We start from the raw sequence: 24,294 nt of genomic DNA on the forward strand, positions 1-24,294 counted from the left end.
GAGCAAAACTGGTCGGCGTGCGACCAGACCGAGCCAAGCGCCACTTTTTCAAAAATTGAGTTATTAGCACCAATGGATGTGCAAACTGATAATCTATGTTCCATTAAAGAATAAAATCATTTGAACAGTTCATGGGCGTGTTACAATAAAAAATCTCTGTAGCACTTTTTGAAAAGAACGAAATTGCGTTCGACTAGAGTGAACCGTAAACACAGACATGGCATCTAAAGAAAGTGATTGTTTGTGATTTAAAAGCAAACTTTGCGATTTATTTAACCAGTAACTGATTTCTCCGCTTCAGACAGCTCGTTAATACGACTGTCATCAGAATTAGATAAATAAACAGCCAGCTGGTTTTCGTAAAGCCGAATTTCGTTTCAATGGGCACATAACTTTTTTTTAAGATCTTGTTGAGCCAGACCGAACCAAGTGCATTTTATTTTCATTTGATAATTTTTGAATAAAATTAATTTTTTTCTTGAAACAAACGTCAGAACTGGGTTAATATACGTGAAATCAATAAAATTAGACAATACCCGCTTCAAAATACCAGAGCATTTCATATTGATACTATTTAAACACTTAGCACTTGGTGCGCTTTGGCACTAGGAAATAGAGCAACAGAAATAGAGATTTGCTTGTCTATCAGCTTGGACTGAGAGATAAAGCAGCGTTGATATCTATGTATTACGTTTGACTAGTGAGAAAAATGAGTTTGTTTAATAGTCAAGTTGATATATTGTAGTAAATACGTTTGACCAGATCGAACTGAAGACCATTTTTTTAAATTTTTATTCGACCAGAGTGAACTGAGTGCATAGGTGTCAAAAATAAAAACCAAATATTTTATCAATTATTGCTATTTTTCGTGAATGTATTATAACAGGACATTGATTTAGCCCTGTTCATTACGTGTTAGCATTGAATTAATGATAACTTCAAACACGTTTAATTTATGAGTGGTCAAACTTCAAATGCTAATTACTCAAAACAATGTGTTTGGCGCTTGGCTCGGTCTGGTCGCACGCCGACCAACTATGAGTTGAATGCATATGTTGCACGTGTTTGCTGCCTACTGGTATCAAGAGCAATATTTTACATCCACACATTTCAACGAAGAGGAGTATTCTAAAGCCTGGTTACCCGATCTTTCCTAAGGTTACGCTCACACTGGGTCGGCGCAACGGGGAGGTAGGGATAGGAGTTACTGGACAAGATGATAAAGGATCACCAGTGATACCCCACGGGGTTTTATTTTATACCTGCAGGTACGGGATGTACCAATGCAATGGTACGCATTGTTTAGCCATTTACCAACCATATTACGCAACGCTGAACAACCTACCTCATCCATAAAATTTTCAATTGAGAAAATAATTGCACAATAGTTGATATAATGTATTTTATTCTAAAGCTTTCGAACAAAGGGTCTCTAAAGCTGCGACTTTGAAGCTTGAACTACAGAAATGAAAGAATATAGCTTCTTAACCTTTTCTGTGAATATTGGCGCCCCCTAACCACTACCAGTTGTTCAGAGACTTAGACAAGTTTTCTCGTTAACATAACGTTGAGACAACGAACTCAGCAAGCAGTTACTATGCGATGATTTGACATGAATTAACGCGTTTTGACACTGGCACCAAACTTCACAGGAACGGTTAAAAGGCTATAATCTTTCTAGGGCAACTATTTTGAGCTTTAGGGCAACATTTTTTTCGCTTTTGTCGACCAGTGTTATAATCAAACGAGAAACATAAGTAAGGTCAAATAGTCTCCAGAATACGCTTCTTTTTATAACTTTGAATCATCGTTAAGAAATTACTCATCAAATGGTTAAAAAACAAGCCCGTTCTTTTGATACCAATTTTGTTCAAATTGATTGTGAAGTTTCTGAGATATTGAAGCTGCGTGATTTTTACATTTTGAAACATAATTGACAAAGTGACAGTCCTATTACATTTAAATTTAAAAGAGTCTTATGAGGCGAAGTGACCTTTTATTTGCAACTGATTTCATTGGTCTAGCCATCTTTGAGAAAATCGAGTAAGATTGGGAGAGCGTTACATATACGATATATATGATATACGACATTCGACCCTTTGGAGCACTTTTATACCTTTAGTTTTGCCAGTGATTGCTATACCTATTCAGAAGAAAGGCAAAACGTACAAATTACGCTCAAAATGACAGGGCACGTTTTCACAGGCCAGGAAAGATTAGACAGGGCATGTTCCCAAATCGACCTCAGAATGGGAAAAAAGCTTCCCAAAACGAACTCAGAAAAGCGAAAAAACTCTTCTAGAAGCGAGCCAATATGAGAACGAAAACACGCTTCTAGAAGCCAAGAAAATAATACCAGAGCTTAGAATAACGATGAAATGCTTCTCAACGCCATCAAAAATGACCTTGAGCTCACCCAAAGTAGCGAAATAACGCTTCTAACGACCAGCAAAGAATAAAAATAACCCCAAATTAAGGTCGGAATGGCGAAAAAATGGTCGAAATATATTGATACCAGTTTAAGTCCATAATCGCAAAAATCTTCTAATGTCAAAATGGAAAATGATCCCAAATATAGTTCTAACACTAAAACGGGTTGAAAATTTAGGAGTGATTCTATTGAAAATTAATCAAAATTGTGTTAAGTATCACTGTACGCCCGTAAAGTAAAGCACTCTCTTTGTTTTGGCGGTGTTTGTGGTGACTTCAATTCTCGTAGCTTCCCTTCTGAGGAGCCGCTCAGCCGCTGCACAGTGGTTTAAAACGCGAAAAACGTGATCGTCAGCCTTTTGAGAGTAAAAATGTAAATAAATTTTTGATTAATTCACCTAAAAGTGAGATAAAAATTTAATTTTTTTATTTACTTATCAAATCATAACGAAGTCTTCAGCAAAGTTGTAGACAATCTTATGTAGAAAAACTTTGCTGAAGAAACTTTGGTTCTATCTCTTGAAAATCGACCACATACTGGTAGTTTTATACACAGACATCCTTAAGGTTTCTAGAAATCGAAACATAACTTTATCTGAAGTTATTTTAGAGGCCTACTGTGTTCTAGACATTTTCCATATTTAAAAAATGCATCATTCTGCCAACCATACCATGGGAAAATTTTCAACTTTTTCATAGGGTTTAGGACATTTTAGATAAAAAAATTTACTATTTCAAAATAAAATTTCTCGAAAAGCTGCAGAAAGCTGCAAAAACAACAGTCTTCACTCGGAAGACGGGTATTAGTACTAGCTTCTCCATGTGGTTTCACTAGTTTCTTGCAGTCTCTTAAAGACTTGGGTGTGGGTGAAAAAAAAAGTTTTTTTTTGGTTTTTCGGCGTTTTTCCATGTTTTTTTCTTAAAAGATGTACAAAATCGGAACGATTTTTGATTTTTCATTAAAAAGTACGAATAGCATTCATATTTACGGCACCGTGCATTGTTTGGAATACATACAAAACAGAAAAAAATAATTATTTCCGAAAATAATTGTTATGTCACTAGCAGCGATGGAAAAAAATCACCTCTAGCGATTTTGAATACATATAAAGGAAGCCCAAGATGCGTTGACATCGTCGTCAGTATGCGAATAACAAAGTATCGGTGTTGGTTCACTCTCTTTGCTTTCCTTTTTACGATATATTGCTTGTCGTTAGTGTACACCACAACATATGGTTCTCAATGTGCACAACTCGGTATATGAAGTTATTCGTCTCTGTTACACAGAGCGATCAGATATTGTTATGTTCTTACCCATGAATATGATTTTTAGTCAGAAAAAGAAAGAAAATGACAATGTATGCTCTCCTACTCTCGCTCAAGTCAACCGCTGCCGAAGTAGTCCCTTCCCCCACACTTTCCCTCTCACCGCACCACACCTCTGCTGCTGCTCAGGCTACATGATATTCTTCTGCTACTATTCTTTGTTCCCCTAACGACCGGCATATGGAGAGACAAACGCAACGAGCGAATCGCTTCTCAGAGCAGATGTAGTCTAGTCATGTGTTTATTTTCTCCCAGAAACCTACGCACCATATCATCATTTCATTATGTGTTGAGAGGATTCAAGTTTAGTCGCGGTCTGTAACACTTCATGATGTGTACATGTGGAGATTAAACGATGATTGCATCATATTCGTTTCGTTTCCATCACTGGTCACTAGTGTATGCAAATACCAAGGTTTTTTTTACAAAATTAGCAACATTCTTTAACGTTCATTTCGGCTCTTAATGGGCGTTTCAACGATTTGGAGCTCAAGTTGTCATTTCTTTTTATGTTGGCCTTTTCTCCCCTTTAGGTGCATTCTTTGACGATTCTTAGCTTATTTTGCCATCATTTTTTATTTTGAGTGATTATTTTCAATCTTAGAAGCGGTTTTTAAAAATCTGGCAAATAAGCTAGTCCTTTTCGGCATTTAGAAGAATAACAATTCTGAACTTAATTCAGGGTCCATTAGTGTTTTATGGCCTATAAGGGGTTTTAGGCGATGGTTCTGTGCTTAATTTGGGATTTTTTATTTCGCGAAACGGTGTCATCACGAGTTTCAATTGAACACTATAATTCCTGCGGTATGTCTTGATTTGTATGTTCAACAGGATTTTTTTTAATTCTTAGAGCTTGCAATTCTTTTTGGAATTCTCAATGCATCCAATGTCAGTTTGCGTATTAATAACCAACAAGAGAATCTTGCGTCAAGAAGCAAAATCAACTGTGAAAAGATTGAAAAGCTCCGAATAAGTCAACATACCAGCGTGTTCGATGCGACATAATCCGCGTTCAAAAGCATAATTTTCATGCGATGAAATAACACACCATTCGGAAACCGGTATTATGCCTGTGCCCAGCATGATTGTGATCGTCTTAGATCATATATATATAGAAACACCGTGTAATAGTTCAGATTCCAAATTCGTCTGGTAATGACCTGCTGTTAGGGTCAGGCTTCTGAATACTCCTCTTTGTTCAAATGTGTGGACGTTGAATACTGCTCTTGAATCCAGTAGGTAGCAAACATGTGCTTTATATGCATTCAACTCATAGTTTTACTTGAGTTGACAAACCAAAAACAAACTGTGATTCATGATGCAATGAAACACATCTTCCATTAAGAGAGCACGGAACTCAGCTACTTAGTTCTCGACTGAGTAAAAATTAGTCGGGTTCACTCAAAATGTCGGGATCTGCTAGAGTTATTGCTGCTTTCCTTTATGCATAATTTCTATTAGCGATGAGTTTAAATCATATTACACATAATTTTCAAATTGCGTTATCATCATTACGAAATTATGATAATTAACCTAACATCATTAGGCATGATTTTATAATCAATAAAATATTTTGTTAAATCATTTCCAAACGCTGAATAACATATCTTTTATTCTGAATTATGATGTTTGCAATAAAATTCTGGGAAAAGATTGGATGTTTGAGTGACAGGTGCATCTCAAAATACTACCCAGTCATACTACTTTTTTCATCTAACAATAACCCAAACAGCCAGACAACGCTGCTTTCAACGACTTTTTACTACCCAAATGAACCGGTTCTCGAATTCGTTAAGGAGCTTGTTTCCAATAAGCATACTAAACGGTTGATTCTGTGGTTTTCGCCCTCCAAGCTGGCATTGTACTGTTCTTCTTTTCTAGGCTGGCAGCCTAACTACCTGTTTCTGGCTGCATTCCGGCTCGGTTTTGTTAATCGGAAAAAGGGCTCACCACCTACTGCAGTGACCGTGAAACCGGACCGAAAGCCACCATTTCAGAGAGGCACGATCCAGTCTTCCGGTTTACCGCCACTTACGTGGCCAGGTTGACTTACAAGGTTGACTGCAAATTAAATTCCAAAGACCGAATTCCGAAAAATCCCATTAATCATTCATATTTTTTTGTTTGTTGAAAGGATAGTGAGATTGGATCTACGGCTGCTGTTTTGTGTTGACGCGAGTGTTATTGCAATTTACAACGCGGCTGTCGCCTCAGGCGCACGGGGCACAGTGTGTCCAAATCGAGAAACGGACGGCAAAACTATTTTTTCAAGTTTTATGTTATCCATATATTCTAGAAAGTTGCTTCGTTTACTGCTGCCCTTCATATGCTTTAATGGAATTAGTTACAAATTTCGCCGTATAGAGGGCGCCATACCTAACTTTTGAACGTGTCTTGCTAGACGAATAGTTTCTTCTGCAAAGTTGTGTAAAATTTGATTACAAAACTGTTTGCTGAATACATCAAACTCCTAGAAATTGAGATTTCAGAACTACAAGACGTTTTCTAAAAAGGCTTTTTAAAAACAGTTCTTCATCTAAGGCCTAAAACATGACTGTATATAATTGAGAGTGACGTGGTAAATCAAGATAAAAAATTTCTAGTGATATATTGGTTATTATATACAGTATTCATGAATAAAACCTAGAAAAAAGTGTTTTTAAAGGCTTTTTTTATTTGAGTTGAAACTCGAAAAGGCGCAAACGAATCCAAGCTTCTATGAAGCCATTCGATAGAGTACCTTTCTGACTAACAGAAAAACACAAAACTACAGTGGGTTATTTGTAGTTTTGAATATATGGCCAACTGAAGTTACCGATTTTTACATGCATTTGTGCGCTCTTTATAGCACAAAGACCGGCGCGTACACTACGTTTCCGTTTCTATGCCCAACGAACAGACACCACAGCGGGGCTAAATCTAGAAACGGACGGAAATAGGGAATTTTGAAGTCCAATGTTATCAGTATCTTCTAGAAAGTTGATTCGTTTACTGTTGTCCTTTATATGCTTCAATGCAACCCTCTTCAATTTTCACCATATAGGGGGCGCCACACCTAACTTTTGAACGTGACTTGATAGACGAATAGTTTCTTCTGCAAAGTTGTGCAGAATTTTATTACAAAACTGTTTGCTGAGTAACTTGAACCTCTACGAATTGAGATTTCAGAGATACAGTACCTTTTACAAAAAAAAAATATTTTAAAAACAAACCTCAATATTTAGAGGTTCAAAGTATTCAGCAAACAGTTTTGTAATAAAATTCTGCACAACTTTGCAGAAGAAACTATTCGTCTATCAAGTCACGTTCAAAAGTTAGGTGTGACGACCCCTATATGGTGAAAATTGAAGCGGGTTGCATTGAAGCATATGAAGGACAACTGTAAACGAAACAACTTTCTAGAAGATACTGATAACATTGGACTTCAAAATTCCCTATTTCCGTCCGTTTCTAGATTTAGCCCCGCTGTGGTGTCTGTTCGTTGGGCATAGAAACGGAAACGTAGTGTACGCGCCGGCCTTTGTGCTATAAAGAGCGCACAAATGCATGTAAAAATCGGTAACTTCAGTTGGCCATATATTCAAAACTACAAATAACCCACTGTAGTTTTGTGTTTTTCTGTTAGTCAGAAAGGTACTCTATCGAATGGCTTCATAGAAGCTTGGATTCGTTTGCGCCTTTTCGAGTTTCAACTCAAATAAAAAAAGCCTTTAAAAACACTTTTTTCTAGGTTTTATTCATGAATACTGTATATAATAACCAATATATCACTAGAAATTTTTCATCTTGATTTACCACATCACTCTCAATTATAAACAGTCATGTTTTAGGTCTTAGAGTTGAACATATGGATGAAAAACTGCTTTCAAAAAGCCTTTTTAGAAAACGTCTTGTAGCTCTGAAATCTTAATTTCTAGGGGTTTGATGTATTCAGCAAACAGTTTTGTAATCAAATTTTACACAACTTTGCAGAAGAAACTATTCGTCTAGCAAGTCACGTTCAAAAGTTAGGTATGGCGCCCTCTATACGGCGAAATTTGTAACTAATTCCATTGAAGCATATGAAGGACAGCAGTAAACGAAGCAACTTTCTAGAAAATATGGATAACATAGGACTTGAAAAAATAGTTTTGCCGTCCGTTTCTCGATTTGGACACACTGTGCGGCGGGATTCACTCGTCGCAACGGAGACGCAGGGTCATCTTCGGTGGAAACACACCACTGAGAGGAGGTTGTCGACCGGTTTGCCGACACGTTGTAAATTAAACTCTAGTCATCACTGGGCGACGTTCGGATACGGTTGTCGGTTATTGTCATTATCATTAAGATCCGATCCACGTGCTGCGTCGGGAGGTCAACTAACCGGGTATCCCTTTCGAACCTTTCGGAAGAGAAAATTCGTCAGTGGATAGTTTGGAATGAAGATTAAATCGTTTTCACCTAACATTTCTCAAAAGTAGAAGAAAACAAAAAATCAACGAAATCAGTTTTATAATGTTTTGCTTGACTTTTACTGCTTGGATGTTTAGTATTCATTGCAGCAAAAAATTCAATCAAAAATATGATCGAAACAATAAAACCAATAGATATAAAAATTTAAAAAAACTCAAACTCAAAAAAAAATAAACAAGAAGTGATGGAAAGAAGAGCAACCTTGAAATGTACGATAAGCGCCTGCGAAGATTTGCATGCGAAAATGATAAAAAAAGATTTGTCGTTGATTTTATGTCTCGTCTGAATGGAGCTGGAAAATGTCACGTAGGGTAAATCAAAAGAGTTTTATAAGTTTCTAATGAGGAACAACGCGAGGTTTTCACTGATACCGTTCAATAATTTTCCAAGGGTTCAAATACTTGAACTATATAAATTTAGTAGTATTTTTACAAAAGTAAATTTGAACGTTTTTCATCATCGTGTTTCAATTCTCAACAACAAACATAAACAAATGTCAAACGAACATGATCAATATCACTGCGTTCGCATGTTTCTAGAGAACCAATGCAATTGAATAAAAATGCCGAAATAGGTAAACCAGTTAGCGCTTGTCTTCTTCAATCTATTTTTTTGTTGTGGTTTTGTTTTTGTTTACGCGATCTACGAGCGCATTTGACTATCGCTTCTGTTTTTCTGGGAAACAGACTCTAAACTTTTCCATCAACCCATGTCCGGTAAAAATGTCAAAACGAAGCTTCAAGCGCTTTATATACAAAGCAAAATGCCGTGATCCATAAATTATTCAAATTTTCCCCCCCTTAGGATGTGATAAACAACTGTCGTTAAAGTCAGTGCGTCTTGAACTGTCCTACAGATCAGACGTTTTTTCGGTTGCTTGTGGACTGGTCTTTGTCTGCCTATAGCTTCAAAGTTTGTGTTTTGTCAGTGTGTCTTTTAAAGACTACCTGAAAGTTATTTCCCATCAGTCTTTCTCAAGACTACCTACTTTTGAATTTAACATTTGTTTTAACTTTTTTCGTATCACCTGAAATGGCTGGACGGAAAAAGAAACCTCGCATCGCTGCGGGGAGGAAAAGAGAGGCATCTCTTTCTGACACTTCGAGTGTCTGTAGTGACAATCCTTTTGATATTTTGCTTGAGCATGAAGCTGGTGAAATGGAAGTTACCAATAATGAAACTATACAAAATATAAAATCTTTAAAAAAGGAGAAAGTTCCACCTATTGTGGTAAATATTTCTTCTGAATTTAATATATTCAAAAAGGAACTTTCAACGTTTGTTTCTGACGTTAAAGTTACCTATCAAATTGGCCGTAGAGGTGAATGCCGCTTATTAGCCGACTCAGTAAAGGGTCGTGATCGTCTTGTTCAGTATTTAACTGACAAGATGTACAAATTTTTTACATATGACACCAAGAACGCCAAGCCGTTCAAGGTTGTCTTGAAAGGTCTCACCAACGATCAAACCGTTGATGAGATCAAACTTACTTTAACAGAATTACTTGGCATAGCCCCTACCCAAGTAATTCTAATGAAACAAAAATCACGAGGCGAAAACAGTCAGAGAACTGGAATTTCCCTTGTTAATTATTTAATTCATTTTAACCGCAATGAGGTTAACAACTTAAAATTTTTTGAAAAAGCACATGCTTTGTATAATGTGCGTGTAAAGTGGGAAATTTATAGGAAGTATGGCGGAGGTGAAAAGCATATCACCCAATGCCGTACTTGCCAACGTTATGGCCATGGTTCCAAATTCTGTAACATGGACCAAAAATGTCTTAATTGTGGAGACTCTTCTCACAAAAAGGACACATGTCCTGTGAAAGAGAGTAAAAATTTTCGCTGTGCGAATTGTAACGGCAACCATATGTCAAATTTTTATCAATGCCCAGTCCGTTTAGCAATTGTTAAGGCAAGGCAAGGTGAACAAAATTTAATTTCTCAATTAAAACCAACTTCAAAACAAAATTCTCCAAGCGTACCAGTGACGCATAGTTTACCTACTCCTTTGCATACCCGTTTAACTTATGCACAGGTTACAGGTAGTTCGAACATTATACCACCTAGTGTTGGTAGTTCGAAAATGACCGTTAATATGGGTAAGCAAAACACGCTAGAAAATAATTGTACACCTATTACTCCAGCTAATATTGCTGCCGAAAATATTTTTTCTAATGTCAACTGCCTGGAACCTATTACGACAGGTAAACTTTCTTTTTTGCAACAGGCAATGTTCGATCTTATGAACGCCATGTTGCAGGCAAAATCAATGTTTGAAGCCATTCAAATAGGCACAAATTTTACTATTAAAATTGTTTCTAATTTAAAATTTAGCAATGATTTTAAATAAAACAATTAAAATATTAAATTGGAATGCTCGCTCATTGAAGGCCAATTAGAATGAGCTTTTTAATTTTTTAACAGTAAATAATGTGCATATTGCAATTATTACTGAAACATTTTTGAAACCTAACATAAAATTAAAATATGATCCCAATTACGTGGTTCATAGATATGATAGGATTCAGGGTTCCGGCGGTGGAGTTGCAATTGTTATTCATCGCCGAATCAAACATCGTGCTCTTCCCCATCTTGAGACGAAAGTTATTGAAACTTTGGGAATTGAAGTTCAAACTGAACTTGGGATTTTATTTATTGCCGCAGCATATTTACCATTTCAATGCACACGCGAGCTCCAAAATTATTTTAAAGGTGATTTACAAAAACTCACCAGAAATCGTTCGAAATTTTTCATAATCGGCGATTTTAACGCTAAACATCGTTCATGGAATAATTCTCGAAGTAATTCCAATGGCAAAATTTTATTCAACGATTGTTCTTCAGGATACTATTCTATTTTGTCTCCGAATAGTCCTACATGCTTTTCTTCTGTAAGAAACCCTTCAACAATTGATTTGGTGCTTACAGATCAAAGTCATGTATGTAGTGATTTGATCACACATGCTGACTTTGATTCTGACCATCTTCCAATAACTTTTTCTTTATCACATGAATCAGTTTTAAACCCTATGAGCTCTGTTTTTAATTATAACAAAGCTAATTGGGAAAGATACAAAAATTATATTGAGAGAAATTTCAATAATGAGCTTGATTTGCAAAACGAAGTGAATATTGATTCCGCTTTGGAAGCATTAAAATGTGCAATTGTTGATGCCAGGAATTATTCTGTTCCAAAGGCTCAAGTGAAATTTGATTCATCAATAATTGACGAAAATCTTCAACTTCTAATTCGTTTGAAAAATGTCCGCAGACGTCAATATCAACGTTCTCGTGACCCTGTTTTTAAAACTATTTATAAAGACTTACAGAAAGAGATTAAACATAGATTTACTCTTCTGAGAAATCAAAATTTTGAGACTAAAGTTGAAAAATTGAAACCATATTCAAAACCATTTTGGAAGCTGTCGAAGATTCTTAAGAAACCTTCAAAGCCTATTCCAGTTTTAAAAGATGGTGAACGTTTCCTTGTATCCAATGAACAAAAGGCTCAAAGACTTGCTCAGCAGTTTGAGAGTGTTCATAACTCAAATTTGAATTTTGTGAGTCCAATTGAAAATGAAGTCACACGTCAATTTGATTGAATTTCTTCCCAGAATTTTTTACCTGCAGAAATAATTGAAACTAACTTGAATGAGATTAAATCAATTATTAAAAATTTCAAAAATATGAAAGCACCTGGTGACGATGGAATCTTTAATATACTTATCAAACATCTCCCTGAGAGCACAATGGAATTTTTAGTGAAAATTTTCAATTGCTGCTTCAAAATTGCATATTTTCCCAAATTATGGAAAAATGCAAAAATTACTCCCATTTTAAAACCGGATAAGAACCCAGCTGAAGTTTCAAGTTATCGACCAATCAGTTTGCTTTCTTCAATAAGTAAACTGTTTGAGAGAATTATTCTTAACAGAATGATGTCACACATCAACGAAAATTCAATTTTTGCAAATGAACAGTTTGGATTTCGCCATGGGCATTCCACAACTCATCAATTGCTCAGAGTTACTAATATGATACGAGCTAACAAATCTGAAGGTTATTCCACTGGAGCTGCTCTTTTAGACATAGAAAAAGCATTCGACAGTGTTTGGCATAAAGGTTTGATTGCGAAATTGCAAACTTTTAATTTTCCAATTTTCCTAATCAAAATTTTAAAAAATTATCTCACTGATCGAACTCTGCAGGTTGTCTATCAGAATTCAAAATCTGATAGATTTCCTGTCAGAGCAGGTGTACCTCAAGGTTCAGTCTTGGGTCCAGTCCTGTACAACATATTCACTTCAGATCTTCCTGATTTGCCTCCAGGATGCACAAAGTCATTGTTCTGCGATGACACAAGCATTTCCGTAAAAGGAAAAAGTCTTCGTGTCATATGCAGTCGATTGCAGAAAAGTTTAGATATTTTTTCTTCCTACTTGCAAAAGTGGAAAATGCTTCTATAACTCAAATGATAATTTTTCCGCATAAGCCTAGGGCTTCTTTTCTCAAGCCAAACAATAATCACGTTGTCAAGATGAATGGGGTTATTTTAAGTTGGTCCGACAAGGTTAAGTACTTGGGACTAATTTATGATAAAAAACTTATTTTCAAAGAGCACATTGAGAGTATACAAGCCAAGTGCATCAAATATACGAGATGTTTATATCCTCTCATTAACAGGAATTCTAAACTTTGTTTAAAGAACAAACTTTTGATTTACAAACAAATTTTTAGACCAGCAATGCTTTATGCTGTACCGATCTGGTCAAGTTGCTGTTCAACAAGGAAGAAAACGCTCTAAAGGATTCAGAATAAAATTCTGAAAATGATTTTGAAGCGTCCTCCTTGGTTTGGTACACTCGAATTACATAGACTTACTGGTGTTGAACCATTAGAAGCTATGTCAAATAAAATTATTAACAATTTTCGACAAAAATCGTTGCAATCCTCAATTGCTACGATAAGCTCTCTTTATAGCCAATAAGTTAGCAATTAAGTTAGTTGTAAGTTTACTTCCCCTTTTCTGACAAGTTTAAATCCCTACGAATGATAAGTCCTAATTGCGAAAGCAAACAAATCCTAACAATTAAAATCACAAATTTCTAACAGTGTTGAGAAGTCACCATTTGTGATTGGACACACATACTCATTATTTACTAATATTTATCATAAATACTTAAGCTACTAACAAATCCCCCCTTAAAAAAAAAAAAAAAAAAAAAAAAAAACTGTCGTTAAAGTTGGCTTTGATCCTTATTTCTTTCCTTTTCTCTCTCTCTTGTTCTTTGGTGCAGGTGGCTGGCGAATGCTGCTGGGGAACAACAATCCCCACTGGGACCTGCGGGAGAACCTGCAGAAGGTACAGCCCAAGTATGGGGCGGCCCCGTTCTTCAAGCTTGGCGTGGACTGCCGCAACGCGCCCCCTTACGACTATATCATCACAGTCAGCGAGGGTGATCTTGGCCTGCCGAGCAAGGAGTTTTACACCCTGGACGAACGACATCCGGTGAGTGCGTTCGGATTTTCCTCGGGATCTAAGTGTCTTATCATGTTGTGATTTTATCCTTACAGATCATCCATGCCTATCACACCTACCTGAAGGACATCCTGGCCCATCTGATAGCGTCGTCCACCATCAAGTCGCAGGAGTACGCCAAGATGATCTTCAACTACGAGCGCCGCATAGCGCTCGATTTGATGAGCGTCCTGCGAGAACCGAACGGGAATGCGTCGCGTCCGCAGATTCGCACCCTGCAGCAGCTGGCCGATGAAGCGCCTTCGGTAAGTTTTGCTCCAAGCTACGGCCGGAAGCTCGTGCATTGTAATTTTTATTCCTGGCTTTTCATTCTTTTTTTTTTTGTCACCGTCGGGATCTAAATTTGCAGTATATTTTTGCGCTTCTTATCTTTCTGCGTTTCCTAATTCAATTTGTTGTTTTTAACTATTATGGATTTGACCTTAAGAAGCGTTTGCATACGAACAAAGTGTAAAAGACCGCAAATACGGTGAGAAAGGCTCGGGTCCGGAAACTGTACACCCAGATGCTGACGAAGCAACATTGTCTCACCATGAGACCATGAGATTTGTGTCAATACGGACTTCCGTCAGCCTCCGGAGCTTCTGTTCTTCTCCGCCCAGCACAAATTTGATGTTCCAGAGCCCTACGATCTTCTGGCCGGATCTAGCTTCGAACCTTACCTTACCAGTCAGCTCCAGGCCGAAGTGTCCCTTGCTGTTCGAAGAAGTCGTCTCCATTCAACTCGGTCCATGGCTGCAGCTCGCCAGCTATGTCGTCTGCGGAGGCTCCGCAGGTCGTAATCGTGCATAATCATTGCGGGGGCCTAGCGTGGTTGGTAACGTCTCCGCCAACCACGCTCGACGCCTGGGTTCGAAGCCAACCGCCGACATAGGTGTCGATGGTTGTGAGGTGGCGTGATCCACTCACAACCAACCCAACTGGTCTAGATTCAATCCTAGCCGATACCGGGAGATTTTCTGAGGCGTAAAATCTCTGGGATCACGCCTTCCATCGCATGAGGAAGTAAAGCCGTTGGCGCCGGTCCGTTAATCAACGGGTCGTGAGATAGGGTCCTGGGTGGAGTCGCCTCCCCGGGCGTCGGTGATTGGCACAACAACAGTGGCGGAACTAGACCGACGGAAAATAAGCGAAAATAAAAAAAAATCGTGCATAATCTGCCGTAGCTGTTCTCGAACGCTTGTGTCGTATGCCGATTTAAAATCGATGAACAAGTGATGTGTGGGCACGTTATACTCACGGCACTTCTGTAGGACCTGCCTTACCGCGAATATTTGGTCCGTGGTGGCGCGGGCACCCATAAATCCCGCTTGGTATTGCCCCACGAATTCCCTTGCAAACGGTGATAGTCGACGGCACAGAATTTGAGACCTTGTAGGCGGCGTTCAGCAACGTGATTGCGCGGTAGTTGCAGCAATCCAACTTGTCGCCTTTTTTTAGATGGGGCACACTGTACCCTGCATCCACTCCTCCGGTACTATCTCCTCCTCCCAAATCTTGGCAATAACCCAGTGTAGCGCCTTAGCCAGTGACTCACCACCGTCTTTTAACAGCTCGCTTGGGAGGTGGTCAGCTCCAGCGGCTTTATTGTTTTTCAGCCGGCCGATCTCCTCTCTAACCTCCTGGAGGTCAGGGGCTGGGATTCTGTCGTCATCTGCGCGTACACCGAGATCTACTACCACTCCGTCGTCGTCCTCTGCTACATCGCCATTAAGGTGCTCATCGTAGTACTGCTTCCACCTGTCAATCACCTCACACTTGTCCGTGAGAAGGTTGCCGCCCAGGTCCCTGCACATGTCGGCTTGTCGGATCTAGCTTCGTGCCACTATTCAAATTGTGTCCTGGAGTGATACGAGGCCAACGGGGTTATTTTCGTTCTCGAGGACATAATTCCTCTCAAAGCACCGGGATCTTATCTGCAATGTTTTTTCCGTAATGTAATTTGGTCGGCGTGCGACCAGACCGAACCAATCGCCATTTTTTAAAAAATTGAGTTTTTAACACCAGTGGATGTTAAAATTAATAATCTATCTTTCATGAAAAAATAAAACAATTTGAACAGTTTATCTTGGTATTATAACAAAATTTCTTTGCAGCAGCTAGCAGAAAACATACGGGGTGGATAAACTTCGATCGCCGATTACTCGAAATAGTGTTTTTGACGCTTGGTTCGGTCTGGTCGCACGCCGACCATTTGATGTTGGACTTACTATATTCAGACCGTTCCTGGTCTTTATAGGCCTTTTTTTACAGTTTAAACTGAATTTGGATCATAATTTTTCGCTATATTTAGTTTATTTCAGGATTCAGAATTTCCTGGCAGTCTTGGCATACTCGTCGTGTGTAACAAAGAGGCTCATATAATTTGCACAGAACACCGAAGCATGTTGTAAAAAAAACGGATGAGTTGATTATTTTTTCGCACGCTGGAAGCAAATGCACATTGTGTAAAGAAAGTAAAATACGCATCATCAGTAAGCTTGTATTGTGAAGAGTAAGCGCACAAAGCTCCCGCAAAGAGACTTTCTCGATTGCAACAGAGAAAATATAGATAGCGCACATTTATTGCTCATTGATGGGGGCACTATGATGAAAATTCTAGCTGGTTGAAAACTTTTCTGGCTGTTTCCTTAATACAGTATTCTGTAGCGTTTTCTCTACGCTAGGCTTACTTAGTTTTTTTTTATTATCACGGTGTAGGTCTATGATAAATTTAGCCCAGACACAGTTAATTATTGAACAGCACACAGCTTTGGCTCGCCTACTCAAATGTGTAGCTATATTCCACGCTCCATACGCGCAAAGGAACCGCTCAATAAGGTTGTACATTTTTTCTGCTTATAACAATGCCTACTAGAAACTGATGTGATGCAATTTATGTGTTGATAAATGCACAATAATGAATGACTGGACAAGACTTTCCTGGTTTGTTTTTTTTTTCACTATGAAATTTGAAATCATCTTCTTTTTCGACCTTTTCAGTTCTTTAGAAGCGATTTTTAGAGTTATGTTTTATGCTTTTGGCCTTTTTGAGCGTTGCTGGCTTTCTTTTTTTATATTTTCAGACCTTTTTCTTTTTTTTCGCCACTCTGAAATTTGTTTTCGTTGATCTCTTCTAAAGTTTTTGTGCTATTTTGCGCTCAATTTAGCATCAGTTTTATGTTGATTGTTTCTGAAGTATTATTAAGTAGATTTTTTTTCTCATCTGGGCATTTTTTTATATATTTTTATTGTAAGGACCAATATTCAATTGTGGGCTGCAGGCTGTTTTCATTATGCTAGGGTAAGGGACCCATAATTAGCCCTGACCCCATAATTCGCCCACCCACTAGTCAACAAATTGTTCACGGGGTTTGTCAAGGATTTATGCCAAATAATAATTTAGTTTTAATCTCAGCTGTTTCTTTTTTATGTTTAAACACGGTTCTAAGAGTTGACACTTTATCGCGAACAATAAAAAAAAAAATAGGTGGGCGAATTTTGGGTACTCGGATAAAGTTGGCGAATTATGGGGTCGTTACCCTAATTATTTTCTTATTGACCTTTAAATTTTTTTCGGCTTTCTAAGCTCAATATTTTTTCTTTATTGACTTTTTATTATTTACTTCTGCTATTAAATGAAGTTTTTTTTGTGATGATTTTGGTTTATTTTCTTTTCTAATCTTTTCTTTAGAAGCACCATTCTAAGTCTAGTTTGACATTATTATTTTGAATTATTTTGAAATCATTTCATTTGTTGGCCTTCAAACGTATTTCCTGTCATTCTGGACTCAATTTAGAATTTTGTTAGGCATTTCTTAACTAATTTTGGATTCCTTTTCGGCTGTGCTAGCCTTCATAAACCATTCTCAGTTTAATTTGAAACCTAATTTCAAGATAGTTTTCTCGTTTGGACTTTACGTGTTTTTCGAGCTCATTTCCTTTTTGACCCTTTAAAGCCTTCCTCAATCTCATTTACTTTAAGCATAATTTAGGATCATTTATTGATTTTTTTGGTTGCAAATTTTTTTTGCTATTCTATTTGATCTTTTATTGACTTTTTAACGAGTTTTTTCGTTATTTTGATTATCTTTTACCTTTAGAAAAGTTTTTCCTCAATTTGAAGTCATTCCAGATACATAATACCCGAGCTCAATTTGGTATTTTCTCATCTGACTTTATACGTTTTATGGATTATTTTCTGCGCTAACCTTTTCTAAAAGCGTTTTTCGTTCATTTGAGCTTAGGTTGAAATTCTATTTGTTTATGACCGTTCCTAGCCTTAAGAAATGTTTTGAGCTCATTTTGGAACGACTTTATATTCGGACCTTCTCTAGCCTTTCATTTCCTTTAAAAATTGTTGTGGTCTATAAAAGTGAGTATTTGCCATTTTGAGTTTTATCCTGGTTTTCCATTCGGAAACATTTTTTTGGCATTCTTATTCAATTTGGAACTTCTTTCTTTATCTGCAGAAGCATTGTTTTGTTTTTTTTTCTCACATCATTTTGTATTTAATTTTGAATGTTTTGAACTTCTGATAATACAATTGTTTTTTCCGCAATACTGAACTCCAATGGAAAAGCTAAACAAAAAACTGTTAAAAAGTGAATTTTGAGAATATTGAAAAGAGACGCAGGTTTAGAGAGAGAGAGAGAGAAAGAGAGAGAGAAAGAGAGAGAGGGAGAAAGAGAGAAACAGAGAGAAAGAAAGAGAGAGAGAGAAAGAGGGAGGTAGTAAGAGAGAGAGAGAGGGAGAAACAGAGAAAGAAAGAGAGAAGGAAAAACAGAGAGAGAGAGAAAGAAAGAGAGAAAGAAAGAAAGAAAAGACAGAGAGAGAGAAAGAAAGAGAGAAAGAAAGAAAAACAAAGAGAAAGAAAAACAGAGAGAGAGAAAGACAGAAAGAGGGAGGTAGAAAGAGAGAAAGGGAGGTAGAAAGAGAGAGAGGAAGAGGGAGGTAGAAAGAGAGAGAGGAAGAGGGAGGTAGAAAGAGAGAGAGAGAGAGAAAGAGAGAAAGAAAAACAGAGAGAAAGAGAGAAAGGCAAACAGACAGAGAGAAAGAGGGAGGTAGAAAGAGAGAAAGAGGGAGGTAGAAAGTGAGAAAGAGAGAGAGAAGAGAGAGAGAGAAAGAGATTGATTACGGGTGGTTGTTATTTTCTCTACAAATCCCTGGCAAAGGTCTGAAAATTAAATTAGCCTTTGCAACCGAACTTCGGGATGTCGTGTCACGAAGCGGTTCAAGTTTTACTTGTTTGATTGACGAAAAAACACAAAACGAATGATAACAAAAAATTTTATATAGCAGATGGCTTGAAAATGTATAAATTGCAAGGTCTGATATTATCCAAACAAAAATTTTAAACCGGACTGAGAAAACGGACTGAAAGACTCCAAGAGAGTCGATTTTTGTGTAAAAATTTCGCTCTGAGACAACAGCAGATTTCGGAGTTGTGTGTATATCTCAGACACCTGGTTTCAAAAAAAAATCTCTATATCGAAAATTTCATGACCTACCTGTTTTTTTTCATTGGTTAAAAGGTGACACTTTGACCGTTTTGAGATACTACTTCCCGAAGTTCGATCATGCTGAAATTTAGCATGAAGACTTTTTTCAAAAAAAAAACGAAACCTTTTGAGCCCTGCCGCTAAACGAAATTCGAGGTTAAATTATCCCATTTATTACATCGGCACCCTAATAAACAGTAGTGCAGAACCCCAATATTAAAAAATAACTCTTTGTTCTGAATCTACTCCCCTCACCTTGGCTACACTACTGCTGTGTTCGATTTTGTATTCGACCTTTTCTGTTGTTTAGAGGAATTTTTTCGCCATTATGAGCCCTATTTGGGAATTTCTCTGGCCTATTAAACGATTTTTCATTATTTTGAGTTCAATTTTGGATCGTTTTCTTCTTTGGCCGGTTTAGCCTCCAGAAGCGCTTTCTTTTTCTCACTCTAAGTTCAATTTGGAATCATCTCTTCACTTCGCCTTTTCTGGCTTTAAGAAGCTTTATTTAGAAGTTTGATTTGGAATCATTTTCTCTGGCCTTTTGGAATTGTTTCTTTGTCATTCCGAACTGAATTTTTGATCACTTTTTTTTTACCTTTTCTGATCTTCGAAAGTGTTAATTTGTTAATTTTTATTTTAGGACCTTTGGCAGCATTTCTTAGTCACTCTTATGTTGATGCTAAATAAACACATTGAGGTCTTTTTTAACGCAAATTCCGGAATTTACGCGGATTTTTCAGAAAAATCGTTTTCACGCGGTATGTTTTTATTTTCGTGTTTAATTCGCTTGTTTAGAGTGTTTGATGAGGTTACTTAATCCTGTTACTGCATATTTATTTATTTGGCCTAACCTTTTTGTTTTTTTCCTTAATATCCAGCTCGACTCGCATGCGGAAATAACCCTGCTATTATTGATTCTTTTTCAAAATGATTCAGCAAAAATGATTAAAAATGATTAGCAAATGCAGTTTTTGTACGCGGATTCCGGAATTAACGCAGTTTTTTTTTACCGCGCTACGTACCCCCGTGTAAAAAGGTTCTGTGGTACTAAAAAGCTTTCGACGTTTTTCATTTTCAGAAGCGTTTTAGAACGACCCATTTTTAGATTTTATTTTATTTTTTTCCAGTATCAAAAGGTGTTCCGCGACCATTCCGAGCTCTATTTGAAACCAGAATGCTAGACGCATTGTTAGTTATTACGAACACAATTTGGAACCATTTTTCTTATTGATCCTTCCTGGTTTTAAATTTTTTTCTGCTATTTTCAACTCAAATTGGGATCATTTTCTTGTTTGACCCTTTCTGGCCTTTAAAAACGTCTTTCACTTTTTCGATTATTTCCTTTATGATCGTTTTGAGCTCAATTTGAGGATCATGTTCTTTATTGATCCTTTTTAGTATAAAAAATTCCTTTTCCGGTATTCGAAGCTCAAGTTGGAATAATTTTATTTCCTGGAGTTTCAAGGTCATTAGCAGCATTATTTCGCTATTTTGTGCTTTATAAAGGATTATATTTTGTTGGCCTAGAGAAGTATTTCAGTTTGGAGTTTATTTGTTGTTTTTTTTTTTTCAAAAGTGTATTTCAGTTATTCCGAGCTTAATTTGATAGCAGCGTTTTTTCGCTAATCTAAACTAATTTCCGGTACGTTTGCTTTCTAAACTATGCTGACCTTTATAAACGTTTTTTTGTGGTTTTAAACTCAATTATGGATTCATTATTTTACTGGCTTCGCTGGCATTTAAAAAGTTTTCTATTCTGAGCTCAATTTAATACGATTTTTGTTCGACCTTTTATAAGCCTTGATTTTGGATCATTTCCGTTTTTAAAATTTTCCGGTCAATAAAAGCGGTCGTCATTTTGAGTTCAATTTGCGAATATTCTCATGTTTTTTTTGTTGCGTTTAATGACCTTTAGAATAATATTTCCTGTTTCACATTTCCTAGCCTGTAGAAGCATTTTTTCGGCATTTCGAGCTCAATTTGGAATCATTTTATATACTGACTTTTCTGGTAGCAAATTTTTTTCGCTACACTGAGCTTGATTTGAGACGGTTCTTTATAGGTGTTTTTTCACCATGCAGAGTCCAATTTAATTTTTTTTCTTCGTTTTTCCACTTATTCATATATGGCCTTTCATAAACTTGGAAAGCGTTTTTGTCATTCTGCGCTCAACATGAAATCTTTCTTATTTCTAACATTTTCTGGCCTTCAGAAGCGTTGTTCTGCTATTTAGAACATAAATTGTTGTTCGTTAATTCTCACATGCTTATTACAAGCGTGTTTTGGTAATTTCTTGCTTACTTCAGGATATTTTTTTGAATGACCTTTTCTGGCATTAAAAAAAATATTTTGGCATATGCATCACACATGTCGTCGATTCCTGTTCAATCACAGCAGAACGCAAAGGTTGATGACGATTAAACTTTTTTTAACTACATAAACAATTTTCCATGAATGTGTTATATTACAGTTTTAGCGTTTCCGAGCTGAATGCAGCGCGGCAGCTCTCTTCCGACTTTTTCATAGATCACCGATTGGTCGATCGATACTCATGACTTCAAATACCTCTAGTAAATCAGAGGTTAGACTGAGCTAAATGTGGCAATAAATATCCATTCTTGAATTTACATTCAAACGCGGCGGAGTTTCAAATATGACTTTGTCCGCAAATAATCCAACCAGTCCACATGGCGACCGTGACAGGAGGATCTTAGTTAAGAATCATTTCCTATTCGAACTTCTTAAAAGCATTTTCTTCTTCGGCCTTCTCTAATTTTCAGGAAACGCTATTTTGCATTTCATCGCTGTTCTAAGCTAAGTTTGGTATGTTCTTTTTTTTCATCTTCAGAAGTTTTATTTTGTTATTCTAAGCTGAATTTGGAGTGGTATTAAATTAGTATTTTAACTTTTATAAGCTCGAATTGAGACGATTCGCTATTCAACCATTTCTGACGTTTTTTCGCCATTACAAGCTCATTCTTGGATCATCCGCTTTTTATTTTTTTTTTTTGGTGCAAAAAACATTTTATTTTGTAGTCCTTTTTTTTTTTCATTATTCCAAGATCAATTTTGGAACATCTTTATTATTCCTTTCCTTCAAAGCTTCTAAGCTTCTAAGCGTTCTATAGTGAACTCAACTTGGGATCGCTTTCGTCCAATCCTTTACTGGCGTTTGGAATATTTTTTTCAATGGCGTTCGTTTTTTCATTATTTAGAGCAATTCGGGCCCCCAATCTTGAGAAGTTTCTTTTTCAGTGTTTTAAACCCAATTTAGGATTTTTTGCCCTTTTCGAATTTTTATAAGTTTCATTCCACCATTTTAAGCCCAATTTGAGATCATTTGTTTACTTTTTCGGCTCTTTTTTGTATAAACGACTTTTACGATTTGCTTCCAAAATGTTTTATTATGTTTAATATTATTCGTATGATCTCGAGATAAAATAAAATCTCAACTGCTTTTTCACCTTCTCATCCACAGCTACCAATTCTGCAGACGGCACAAGCCATGTTCAAGAAAAAGATCACCGAGAAAACACAGGTCCTGGTGAAGAATCCGGTGGTGCTGAAGATGATTTCCCAGATAATAACCACCACCGATAAGGAGATCCTGAACAACTTTGTGATGTGGTCGGTGACGCGGCATCTCGTCCCGTACATGTCCCCCGAATTCCGCCACTCGATGCAAGCCTTCGAGAAAGCTCTGTACGGTGTCCAGTCGAAGGAACCGATATGGCACTTCTGCACCAAGGTGGTGCAGCAATGGATGCCCTACGGATTGGAAGCACTGCGGGAGAATTCGAAGCTAATTGTACAGGATCAACCCGATCGACACTACGCCGAGTCTCATATGGCACCACCGGAAGTCGATCCGTACCGCAGTTCGCAGCTGGTAACCGACGGTAGCGACCGGATTCGGTACGATGACGAACTGGTGAAGATGATGTTCTACCACATTCGAGACGAGTACAAATCGGCGATTATTAACACGAACTGGGTTAACGAGAAACTGACCAAGTTTGTGACCGACAAACTCTCGATGATGCGCGTTCAGATTGGCATCCCGGAGGAGCTGATGAAGAGCGAGAAGATGGTGAACGATTACTACAACGAGCTTGTGCTGGACGAGTTGGTGTTCGTGGATGGCGTTATTAGTCAGTGGGGCTTCGCGAAGCTGGCAATGGATCGCATGCTGGGCAATCTGACGGAGAGTGAGCGGTAAGTGTTGTGGTGTTGCGTAACAGTAAGTCAGTAATAAATGTTTCTTTTAGGATTGTGTCGGAACTGTTTCCACCTGTTCCGTTCGGGATACGCCGGGATCCGGTGCCACATATGAAGTATTCGATCGGTCTCAATATGCTGATTATTTCAAGGGAGAAAACTCGGGAGCCGTTCTTTCACCACAAATATCCACTGTAAGTCCTGATTTTTTTATACTTAATGGTTCATATTGTATGTGAATGTTTTTTAGAGCTGTCAATTTCGCCCGTCTGGGAGCGGACATTTCTTTGGTGATCCACGATACCATTAACACTCTGACGGAACAGTTCCGGGACACCGAAACCAACCAACCCGCGCACATTCTCGAGAATGTGTTTGACGAGGAAGCCCAACAGTGTATATCGAAGTGAGTATGGTCACAGCTTTTCCGGTTGCTCTTATAACTCAACCGCTCTTTTCTAGGGTACTTCCGCATTCGTTCAACCCATCACGAATCTCGAACGACAGCAAATTGCACCTCTATCTGGAACTATCGGCAAGTAGTTTACTGACACAAGCGTTCGGAACGCTGCTGGACAAAATCGATCGAAACGAACGGATATTCGAGAGTGCGATTTCAGAGAAGACGACATACGATGTGCTCGGACTGCGGCACTGGCGTCGCCAGGCCGGTTTGCGGCGGTACGATCAGCAGCAACTTTTCACGTTAGCCTACATGCAGCGACATTGTGCGGTTCCGGACAGCGGAGCGGTACGACTGAGCAAGCTGCTAACTAACAGTAACATTCCCGAGATGGAGAAGTGAGTTCTTTGTTAATTTGTTTGAAATTCTATAACCAAT

At 37.7% G+C, this 24,294-nt stretch overlaps 1 protein-coding gene across 5 annotated transcripts in view; it reads left to right on the forward strand.

Annotated features, from left to right (window-relative positions):
* LOC129720691 (protein gone early) overlaps positions 1-24,294 on the forward strand; it is a 177,741-nt gene that overhangs the window by 152,102 nt on the left and 1,345 nt on the right. For all 5 annotated transcript variants that reach the window (XM_055672296.1, XM_055672265.1, XM_055672305.1 and 2 more), the window contains 6 exons: positions 13,511-13,722; positions 13,788-13,997; positions 22,714-23,450; positions 23,504-23,647; positions 23,704-23,859; positions 23,916-24,254. In XM_055672296.1, coding sequence (XP_055528271.1) covers positions 13,511-13,722; positions 13,788-13,997; positions 22,714-23,450; positions 23,504-23,647; positions 23,704-23,859; positions 23,916-24,254 — 1,798 coding nt within the window. The remainder of the gene's footprint in view (positions 1-13,510; positions 13,723-13,787; positions 13,998-22,713; positions 23,451-23,503; positions 23,648-23,703; positions 23,860-23,915; positions 24,255-24,294) is intronic.

The sequence above is a fragment of the Wyeomyia smithii genome, chromosome 1, assembly GCF_029784165.1.
Source record: "Wyeomyia smithii strain HCP4-BCI-WySm-NY-G18 chromosome 1, ASM2978416v1, whole genome shotgun sequence".
Lineage (NCBI taxonomy): Eukaryota > Metazoa > Arthropoda > Insecta > Diptera > Culicidae > Wyeomyia > Wyeomyia smithii.